General features: G+C 39.9%; 1 protein-coding gene across 2 annotated transcripts; it reads left to right on the top strand.

The window, feature by feature from the left end:
* The first annotated feature begins 114 nt into the window (after positions 1 to 114).
* Positions 115 to 9,954, top strand: NHLRC3 (NHL repeat containing 3). Of its 2 annotated transcripts, none has more exons than XM_015851906.3 (7): positions 115 to 264; positions 1,504 to 1,662; positions 2,606 to 2,753; positions 3,262 to 3,462; positions 4,841 to 4,932; positions 6,421 to 6,533; positions 7,175 to 9,954. In XM_015851906.3, the coding sequence occupies exons 1-7, from the start codon at positions 181 to 183 to the stop codon at positions 7,401 to 7,403; spliced, it is 1,026 nt and encodes a 341-aa protein (XP_015707392.2). In that variant the 5' UTR covers positions 115 to 180; the 3' UTR covers positions 7,404 to 9,954. The 2 variants fall into 2 exon arrangements, with proteins under 2 accessions (XP_015707392.2, XP_085410743.1); XM_085554617.1 differs by having other exon boundaries at positions 188 to 350.
* Positions 9,955 to 11,240: the final 1,286 nt, after the last annotated feature.

Below are 11,240 nucleotides of genomic sequence, written 5' to 3'. Positions count from 1 at the left end.
CACTCTGAGTGTCTCTTCAGAACGCTGAGCCCTTCCACATGGCTTTAATTTGCGTTTTCTTCGCCCCACAGCCGCTCTGCTGGGAGCAGGCGGTGTTTAGGGCAGCGCAGTGTCCCGACCCCTCAGGCCTGGGCGGGGCGGGCACGAGGCCGCCATGGCAACGCGGCCCGCCCTGCCTTTATGGGGCGGAATCGGGCGGTGGGGCCGCGGCTGGTGATGGCGGCTGCGCTGCTGGCCGCGCTCGGCCTCTTCTGGGGCTCGCAGGTGGGAAGGGGTTGTGGGTTTGGCTGCTTTTCTTCAGCCAGATGTGGGGAGAGGAAGCTCTAGTCCTTGGAGGTGTTCAAGACCAGGTTGGACGGGGCCCTGGGCAACCTGATCTAGTAAAGGTGTATGTTTGGCGGCCCTGCCAGGCAGGGGGGTTGGAACTACATGATCCTTGAGGTCCCTTCCAACCCGGGTCATTCTGTGATTCTGTGAAGCTCTCTCTTTTTTTCTACTTTATTTTCTTTTTTCTTCCTCCCTTGCCTGCCTTCTGTTTGCTCCTTTCCCTCTTTAGGGTTGTTAGATAACAGTTTCTATTCATGACTTTGTAGCTGTTATGAGGTAAATGCGTTTCTCTGTCAGGCGATTCCAAATGAACTGAGTAATTACTAACTGCGAAGAGACAGACCTTGCGCTCTTTGCTGTCAGCCTTCCTCCCTGCTCTGCTCCTCTAGGTGTTTCCTTTATGATATTCCGTTCTTGTGCTGTTCCCAACCCTGTCTGCTCAGGGTACCCCTGTTGTAGCCAAGACATTCACAGAAGAGGTGAAAGATGTTGGTCCCCAGCAACCACCTCTTTGCTTCTTCAAGGCTCTGGCCTGACCCTTCTGTGTCCATGCTCTATCCTGTACTCACACTCTGTTCCCACTCTTCACCTGCAAAAGTGTAGCCAAGAAGCAGCAGTCTTTGTTATGTTTCAAAGCATATACGTTGCATTGAGCTGTGCAGTTCTTACAGTCTTAAGCTTCCTCATTTCTAAGACATTTTCCTGCTTCTTGTGCACTTTTTTTTTCCCTCTTTGCTTCTTTTTACTTTCCAGTTACAGAGCTCCCCAACCCAAATGGCTTTGTTACCTCATTTGCAGATCATCAGAGCCGTAGCTGCAGACCTGCTTCTGTTTATCTCTCTAACCTGGATAATTCGAGTTGGATATTAGAAAAAACTTCTTCTCAGAAAAAGCATTTTAGCATTGGAACAGGCTGCCCAAGGAGGTGGTGGAGTCTCCTTCTCTGGAGATATTCAAGACCCGCCTGGACGCCTACCTGTGTGATGAGGTGTAGGGAGCCTGCTTTGGCAGGGGGGTTGGACTCGATGATCTTTAGAGGTCCCTTCCAACCCCTACAACTCTGTGACTCTGTGGATGTGGCACTGAGGGATGTGGTCAGTGGGTGTGCTGGGGATGTTGGACTGGATGACATTAGAGGTCTAACTGCTAACTGAGACGTATTTTTTGTATTTTCAGATGTTAAAAGCATTTGATTACTTCTCTTCTTGGAAGGCAGATGGGCAGCCACAGATGTACAAGTTGGACATAAGCTGGCCTAAAATTCCAGAGTACTTCAGTGGCCAAACATTTTGTGTTGCTGTTGATTCTCTTCATGGTTTGGTCTATGTGGGACAAGTAAGTGAGAATGCTACACTTCATATTAACCTAGTGCATTTTTGCCTTAAAAAATTCTGCTGTACATTAAAAATTATGATGTTGTATGCATATGGTAAATTTATTATTTTGTTATTCATTTGTATGTCTGTAGATATACTTATGATATATTCATTTTACATGTATATAAACAGTTATAATTATGCATATCTGCAAATATAAATATGCATGTATAATTTGTAGGTAGTATAAAATGGTATGTTCTTTTGTTTGTCGAATATTTTATGTATTTATATAAATATGAGGCTGAAACATGTACTTAGTTTGAAAAAATAAGTATGAAACGTTTCCAGTACGAACACACAATCTAACTTAACTGACAGTAGCTTCTTTTCTAACTGCAGTGTAGAATGCAGTTCTGGTGTAGGTGACCAGTCCCCTTATACTTCTAGCCTCTGTCCCATGAAATCAAAACCACATGGTTACAGTAATTGGAATTCTGTTTCATGGGTTATCCTGTGCTATGTATTTGTATCTTTAGATTCATGGCTAAAATGGTCTCTTTGTAGAAACTGATGGGATTTAATTATGGAACATAGTGTGAGTAGCTCATTACCGTGAATTTAACCAGTACAGTTAGGTTTTTTGTGCCTGTATTATGCTTTCATTTTACTTGTGTATTTTTCATGAACATCTTAAAAGCACAACTCCAAAGGCAGGTGCTTGGCTGCTCCAAAAATTGATCTCTGTGTGATTTAAGTTGAAAGTCTAGAATGATTGGCAGGTTTTACATGCTACATTTAGATCCTTCTCTCTTTCCTCTTCTAGATGGAAAAAAAAAAAACTACCAGACAAGTGACCTTCGTGACTCATGAAACACAGCAAAAAATTACATAGAGGAATTTTCAAAAGCATCATTACTTGGTTAATATGTTTTATTAATAGATTTTTGTTGCCTTTTCAGAGGGGAGATGATATACCAAAGGTGCTTGTATTCTCAGTGGAAGGCTATTTTCTTTATTCCTGGAATGATACAGTTGAAATGCCTCATGGTATCTTTGTATTAAACACCGCAACAGATAGTTCAGTATGGATCACAGATGTTGGATCAGGTAAGCACAGTGGCGATGTGGGAAGTTTTAAGCAGGGAAGAAAATACAAGTCATGTATAAATTACTTTAGACAGTGTATTTTTTTAAATAAGGCTTTCAGATAACTCTGAAACAGGTTTGTGTTTTTCTTGCCTTGAACAAACGATTCAAGTGCTGCATAAAATGCTCTGAAGGTTCACGAGTAATGCTGTGTGTGTGTTTGTATCTTCTAACTTTAGCAAGCACTTATGTTTGGCAGAGGAGATGAATTAGAGGTAAAAATACTCTGTGGCTGTGAAGCTTGTCTTTACTAATGATTGGTGACCATAATGTGATGGATGAGTACTGCTGTAGCCTGTGGATTCACTTAACCCATAGTCATATTCTCACTGTCGAATTTTACTTGTTTTGATCTCACTTGCAAATATCAGCTTTTCTTTCTAATCCTTGTGATCAGTTGTAATGCTTCTAATATTGTTTGTTATGATATTTTTGCTCTTCTTTTATTATTTTTAATATCTTTCTTCAGGGAAATATGGGCACACTGTGAAACAGTACAGCCCTTCTGGTAAACTTCTGCAGGTGTTGGGCACACCAGGTAATGCTGGTTCAAGTTTGAATCCCCTACAGTTTGATCAGCCAGCAGAGGTCTTTGTAGAGGAGAATGGAGAGATGTATGTTGTGGATGGAGATGGAGGGATGAATAACAGATTGCTCAAACTTTCCCAAGGTAAGGAAAAATAATCTTCCTCAGCAGGTGGCAATTAAAACTTGGATTTCAAATAACAACTTGCGAATAGTATTAAGTGGGGGCTAGACTGAGTTGCTGCTTAGTATTAGCAACAGGACGTGGGGAAATGGCCTCAAGTTGTGCCAGGGCAAGTTTAGGTTGGATATTAGGAAGAACTTCTTTACAGAAGGGGTAGTTAAGTCCTTGAATAGGCTCCCCAGGGAGGTGGTTGAATCGCCATCCCTGGTTGTGTTTAAGAGCCGTTTGGATGTGGTGCTCAGGGATATGATTTAGCAGAGGGTTTTTAGAGTTAGTGTACTATGGTTAGGCTGCAGTTGGACTTGATGATCTTCAAGGTCTTTTCCAACCTGGGTAATTCTATGATTCTATGAGTCTCCAATTAGTTGGAAGACTCCCTTTAGTAGAAACTAATCTCCTAATTATTGATGACAAGAAGCTGAGAGAGTTAATTTGTTCAGACTTCAGGGACAAAGGCTAAGGTAGGTACTTATCCCTGTCTGCAGAGTACTGATGGGAGGGTATAGAGAAGGAGCTGCACATTTCTTGGATGTTCTCTGTGAAGAATGAGAAACAAATAACAGAAATTGCAAAAGAAAGGAATTCCAGTTTGATCTTGGGAGAGAAAGATTCATGATTGTGGTGATCAGTCAGTAGTTTGTCCAGAGAGCCTCTGCAGTCTCAACCTGTGGAGATACTCAGAATTTGATATCACCAACATGATCTAACTCCAGGTTTTGATTTGTTATCAGGACAAGTTTTACTTTTAGAGACAGGTTGAGCCCGATGGTATCTAGAGATGCTTTTATTCTGTGATTCGAATCAACTTCCTCATATTCTCCAGCAGATGATCAGTGTTGATTAGGTCAGTGAGTCAGGAGTCTGTGCCTGTCTGCAGCTGGGGAAAAACTGAGGTGTTACAGTTTGTCCTTTGCACAACACCATCCACTTCATAAGACAGTCAGGTGATATTTAACATGCAAAATAGACTCAAAACCACCAAGTAATAAATATAGAACATGAATTTAGTAAACAAAGAAGTATGATAATCACTGAGCTTTTTATTTATTTTTAATACAGCACTTAACAGAGCCTTGACTGTGGCTCTTTGTGCACTAGTGGCTGCATTTCTGTAACCATGATGCTGAAACCATTAATTACAATCTAGTAATCATTGCAGTAGTTGCAGTATTTCTTAGTTTTACATATCAGGAATGCTGTGTTTTGTATTCTGGGTTTAGAAATATCATCTTTTACAAATGACTAAAAATAACTTTGTTTGGGAATGACTTTAAGCTGAAGTTATTCTATTTATTTATTTACTTATTGCTTTTATTTTTTTGTGGTGCCTTCTGTTCAGATCATAAAGAGATATGGCTGAGTGGAGAAAATGGAACCGGTGTTGGCCAGTTCAAGATCCCACACAGTGTGACATTGGACCCTTTTGGACGGGTAAAGAATAAAAGGAGAATTGTTTTACGTGTAATTGTCTCTGATGCCAGATGAATCGGAGCAGTGCAAGAAATTGTATTTGTTTTCCTTGACCTGTGGTGCTTTACAGTTTTCAGTGTGATAGCAGTCATAAGCCAAAGTTTTATACTGACGATTCTACTGAGGTAAATATCTTCAGGGTTGGTTCAAGGGTCCTGACCAGTTACTGTCTGTTGTTGCATGGATGTTGGCAATGTTCCTTATGCAGTTTCTAACAGGTTGCCATTGTGGGAGCATAGGAGAATTTTGTTCTGTAATAGATAACTTCCTGAGCACTTAAATTTCTTCAGGAGACTTCAGTTTCATATTTGGAAATTCCAGATAATCTTAAGAGAATGGTAAGACTCTGGCTAGGTTGTGAGCATCTGTTCTTTTCTACATACACCTCAAGGCATTCGAGATTCTACTTCTTCCTGATGTTAATCATAATCTTGTTTTTCCCTTGCTATTCTTAATAATTTAAGGGAAAATAAGATCAATTGGCTACATCTTCTGCCAGTTCTGTAGATGCTGTTTGAACCAGAGTATGAAGTGATTATGAAAATAACTTGTCTTCCAAAACTGGGAGGATAGAAGGGAGAAGAGCAAACATACAGCAACTTTGTGTTGAAGGGGAACATGAGTATGTGTGGTCAAAGACAGCAATTATGGTGGGCTGAGATCTTGTTGCCAAAGTAGTGTTGGTCATCAACTTATGAATTGACAATGATTTCTAATCTAAGAAATCTGAGAATGCTGTAGCAATGTTTCATTTAAAAATAGTGATGAAGGATCCCAGGTAAATTTGGTTTTTTTCCCTCCTTTTTGGGTCATATCCCAGAAAAGTGATGAAGCTTATTTATCTGACAGACAAGTTGTCAACAGTTAAATGCTCATGATAATAGAACATGTGAGGCTTTCAGTGCAGCTGACTATTGGTATTGCTACCTTACAGTGTTTGTGAACTCAGTTAGCACAGGCTGAACAGAGATAAGCTCCACAAAACCGATGAGGCAAAATGTGCTGAGAATGTCATAGTCCTGAAATTGCTCAATATTTGTAGTAGTGTTAACCATAGTAGTATCTGCAGATGCAGTCATTATGTGTCTGGATAATGATACTATTGCTGAAAAACAAGTGTTTAGCAAGAGACAGACCAGTGTTTCTAGAATTTAATAGGTGTACATATATCCTCACTGGAGGTATGACTATATTACCACTAAGTATACTCATGTCACAGCTACAGAAGTGAAGAGAGGGCCTTGATTTCTTTGCTAAAGTACTTTAAAAATGATTGCTGTATGTGGAGAGTTAGTTTGGAAGTCACACCTACTTACTCAGCTTTGAATGTGAAAGTATATTCTTCCTAGGTGTACTTCTTTTTTTACTTCAGGATACTTTGCTTATGCAAGAAACTGATGTGTTTAACTGGTTCTATTTGTAAACAATCATGATTTTTGTTTTTAACAGGTCTGGGTTGCAGACAGAGATAATAGAAGAATCCAGGTTTTTGATAAAGTGACAGGGGAATGGCTGGGGGCTTGGAGCAGCTGCTTTTCGGAAGATGGACCATATTCTGTCAGGTATTGTCTAACAGTTCTATTAAAACCGTGCAATTACATAAATAAAAGGTATACTCTGCTGAATAATAATGTTGACAGTTAGTGCCTGATAACAAGTAGTTAACCAGTTTAACTAATAGGAAGCTGGGCCTGATTGCATGAAAAGATGTGCTCAGTTATATCCTGGTATGATAGAATTCTGGTAATAGGCCATGTGGATTAAAGTGCAAAAATGGGAAATTCATTTTGAAGTTCTTCTATTTTCTTTTCTGTTGCAGCTTTTACAGGAGGAAATATGACTGTTTATGAGGGTGGGTAGTGATAGGACAAGGGGGAATGGTTATAACTGAGACAGAGGAGGTTTAAGTTAGATATTAGGAGGAAGTTTTTCACCCAGAGGATGGAGATGCACTGGAACAGTTTGCCCAAGGAGGTTGTGGGTGCCCCATTGTGTGAAAGACCATCTTGAATTAATTTTCTGTAGTAATTTAGTCTGTCTTGGGGAGCAGCAATACATAAAGAGAGGCTTACAAGTTAATTCTTTTACTGGTCTGTTGTAGCATTCAAAAACTTCATTATTTAAGTGGAGGTTTTATTTGTTTTAAAGCACGTGGTTGTGTTAATGCGAGATGTCACAGGGTGCATCATTCTCTCTTTCACAGATTCACTGGCAATTACAAGTATCTGATTGTAGCTCACCTGAATATCAACCGTTTGTCGATCTTGGCAGCACCACCAGTTGGCGAAATTGGGGACTGTGCTATAGTCAGCACAATCCAGCTGGCAGATGAAACCAAGCCACACCTTGTAGATGTAGACGTGAAGAGTGGAGCAATCTATATTGCAGAAATTGGAGCCCAGCAAGTGCAAAGATTTGTACCCTTAAGTTGATTGTTTCCCACAACTACTGCAGCAGAAGCTGTGTGACATGTAAGACCTATGATCACATTTCCTTGAGTTTTCTGTAGCTTGTGTTTCCATAGGCAAGCACAGAACACTGTGCTCAGAACTCTAGGGAGAAGAATGTTTTTGCTGCAGTTCTGGAGAAGTACTTGGTTTTGAGCTGTTAATTATTTGAGTAATGCAATGATGGCTTTTCCTTTTGTTTCTGGAAAGAGGAAGATGAGTGTCTTTATTTTATAAAATTTTGTGAATGCTGAAAAATGTATTAATCAGTGCCTAAAGCTTCATGTTGGGGCTCATGTACTTGGCTTGTGTGTACATCGTTAAATGAAGGCCAGAACTGATCTGAGGGAAGTATATGAATGATTGATTTTCTGCTATCAAATACCTCTATAACATTTCTTCAGGTTTTTTTGTTTGTTTGTTTTGCTTTTTGGTTGTTTTTTGTCTTTGTGCTGAAACTGCCCCAGCTCTGAATACAGAGATGCGTTATGGTGTTGAATAAGATGCTGCTGGATGCTTGTGTCTCTGCTGACACTGACGTCTGCCTTGAGCAGCTGATGATATCTGCTGTGAAATCAAAGTTTTCACTTTCAGCTGAGCCAGTCAAGCCTGTAATAGGCTACAGTTAAAATGGCATCAGGCATGTCAAACTAAATTAAAAGTATGTGCACGGCAGCCAAATACTAATTCTTAACTATGTCTGTTCTAAATATAATTTGATTTATTATCAGGATGAGTTTTCTGTTTGATGAGATTTCACAGTGAAACATATTGGAGTTCAACTCATTTAAGTTGTTCGTGGTGAAGAAATCAGAATCTGTTAGGAAACTCTTAAACAGCATTAGGGGCCTGGGAGACATGATTCTCAGCCGATGTTATTGGAGCTCAGTCAGTTAGCAGTTGTTTTGATTTGGGATGTTTTTCTTCACCATTTTATATTCTGCACTTAGACTTTCACTGCCCCAAAGAAACAACTCCTCTAATGCCTAGATTTTCTTCCCTTTGAAGGACTTCTTAACAGATGTCTCCAGACTCAGTTCTGAAGAAAAACTGTGATCGTCTTACTTTTCTGAGTAAGAACACCAGTATAGTACATCTCTTTTCATTCCCAGTCCAGAGTGATTCCATTTTCTTTACACATTGCTATGTAAGTTTATGTTAGTCCACTTTACAGCACAGAGGGGAATGGGTACAAGAAGGGAATTGGGAAAAAGGCTTTGGCAGCCTTAGAGTGAGTCACTAAGTACCTCCCTAAGCCATGGTCCCACATTCCATGTTTATCTACTAGGTTTTCAAAACATTTGGGAGGATTTATCCTGTTTCCACACAGTAGAATATGTGGAACTAATTTAATGCTAATCTAATAAAGGTGATTCTTTTTTCTACTTCCTTGGGAAAGAATAAGGGATATGTATTAATTCTGAAGGTATCCATGTTGGTGAATGTCACTTAAAGCAAATGCATCTTAATTTGGCAGGTTTCAATCTAAGATCCCGACATTTCTGGGTCAGCAGATGGGAAAATTGTCCAGAAAAGCCAGATTTGTATGTTTTCTTTGCGAAGCAATTCAGCTGAGAAGCCTGATGACTTGATTTCAGCACTATTTGAGATTAATGCACTACTTGGGCATCTCTGCCCATGGCAGGGGTTTGGAACAAGATGCTCTTTAAGGCCCCTTCCAACCCAAGCCATTCTGTGATATAAATGCTTTGCAGTTGGCTGGATCAGCAATAATAAAGGCAGATCTAACCTGTCTGCCCTCGTGCCAGCCCTGGAGCTAGGACTTCAGCAAATACGATCCATCATTTGCATGGTATTGAGTTTCAGCATTGCTTATTAGCTGAAGAAGTAGCAGCTCTTCCTCTCAACCTCAGCAGATAGATTCACATGGCTTTGAAGTGTGTTGTGTGGATTTTCTAACTAGGTCACCATTAGCTCAGGGATCTCTGCTCTTTGTGCAATTGAACTATTTTTTGCTTACAGAAGGTGAAATTATCTTTAAAGATATTAATATAATTAACTACATTTGAGCATATCTTGATGCTGTAAGGGGTCCAAGCACACTGATTCTTCCTCATCCCATCTCAACCTTATTTATATTCCATTTGAAGCAAAACTACAAGGTTTCTGGGAGCACTCTTCTGCATTCTGTGGAGGAGTCGTGCACTTCTGGATGTTGACAAACAAGTTAATTATGCACATTTCAGTTTGCTGTGTAGATGTTTTTATGTGGGCTTTTGCAGCACCTAGCAATGGGGAGGTTTCATCCCATTTTGTCTGAATTGACTGAGATGGGCCACGGTGCCAAAATAAACCTTACCTTTGGGGATTGGGTGTGTGTGATAAGAAGGGATGTAAATTGCATGAGATTCTCAGACTCCTTTTTCATTTTTGTGTCCGTGGCCAAACTACAAAAATGATATATGCACTTTCTTATTCTGTGAGGGTCTTCTTATGTATCATCTTGAAACTGATCTCTGAAAAATTGCATAATAGGATAATTGGTAAAATAAACAGTGAATTTACCACGCTGGAAGTTTTGGGCTCTTTATTTCTTTATTAACGTCAGTACATTTCATTGCAGTGGAACTTCGCTAAATACGAGATTCTCAGGACTTGAATGCTGATATCAGAAATAATTACAATCCTTATTAAAATGGAATCTAAAATTTCCTGTTGTCTTTATGCAGGAAGGCCAGCTTTTTCATGCTTGTGAGTTGGAATGATACAAAGATGGTAATAGATATTTAAAAGATTATTTATGAGGAAAAACTCACCAATATAGATGCATTGGCTGGGAAATGCTGAGGCAATCTCCACCAGGGAGCAGTCTCCAAGGGATGCTGCGTTAGTGGTGATCAGCCCTTACATGAGGTCTAGAGGAGGTGGAGTCAAGCTCCACCCCTTCCGGGTGCACAGCTGAATTACCCTCACCTATGCTGACCTGACACTTGCCTCAGCTGATTAATCAGAGGTTCAGGCTGTGATTATCAATTTCCCATACACATGCTCTAACTCATGTACTTAAAAAACAAAAAGCACACAAATGTCTTCCAGATATGTTCGAGTAATTAGCAAAACAGGGTGGCGACTTATACAAGCGCAAAGCATTGAAAAAAATGGATACTCTTTTTATTCTAACAGGGAAATAAAATTAACAAAATACTTCATAATGTTCATTATTGATAATTAAAAATATTAATAATTAATATTCTAATTAAATTCAGTGGTGACGCACTGGAATAGGTTGCCCAAGGAGGCTGTGAATGCCCATCCCTGGAGGCATTCAAGGCCAGGCTGGATGTGGCTCTGGGCAGCCTGGTCTGGTGGTTGGTGACCCTGCACATAGCAGGGGGTTGAAACTGGATGATCATTGTGGTCCTTTTCAACCCAGGCCATTCTATGATAATACCAGGAGCAATGGAGCAAACTATTCAGGTTCAGAAGAACAAGAGGGACGGAAATACTTGCACAAGAAGGAAAATACCATACTAGTGTTATCTAGGCAAGGAAGAAAACATAACTGCTAGAACCCAGGAAAATCTAGTTTTAGTTGAAAGGTGGCAGTTTTTAAGTGTGAGGAAAATATCAGCGTAGTATCAAAATGAAGGAAATGAGAATAAACTGTCTCTTGATGGTTGGAACCTTGGGAACTTTTGTTTGTTTGATTTTAAGCTTCCCTACTGTTAGGGTAAGTGCCTGAGTTGTTAACAGGATGACATTGCCAGAAGCTAAGATTAAGTAGACTGATACTTGTCTCTTGTATGACTCTAAGTTGTGTTAATACTGTTAATCATAATTGTTTCTCAGCGATGCTAACCA

Source organism: Coturnix japonica, chromosome 1 (genome assembly GCF_054131305.1).
Source record: "Coturnix japonica strain WE chromosome 1, WE-NBRP24, whole genome shotgun sequence".
NCBI lineage: Eukaryota > Metazoa > Chordata > Aves > Galliformes > Phasianidae > Coturnix > Coturnix japonica.
The sequence above is the reverse complement of the archived record's forward strand: the minus strand, read 5'-3'. Positions and strand labels throughout refer to the sequence as shown.

Excerpts from the sequence above, each read along its gene's own strand:
- NHLRC3 (XM_015851906.3), top strand. The coding sequence starts at position 181 with ATGGGGCGGAATCGGGCGGTGGGGCCGCGGCTGGTGATGGCGGCTGCG. Across the intron at positions 1,663-2,605 it reads GTTTGGTCTATGTGGGACAA|AGGGGAGATGATATACCAAA; the intron begins GTAAGTGAGAAT and ends TTGCCTTTTCAG. Across the intron at positions 4,933-6,420 it reads CATTGGACCCTTTTGGACGG|GTCTGGGTTGCAGACAGAGA; the intron begins GTAAAGAATAAA and ends TGTTTTTAACAG.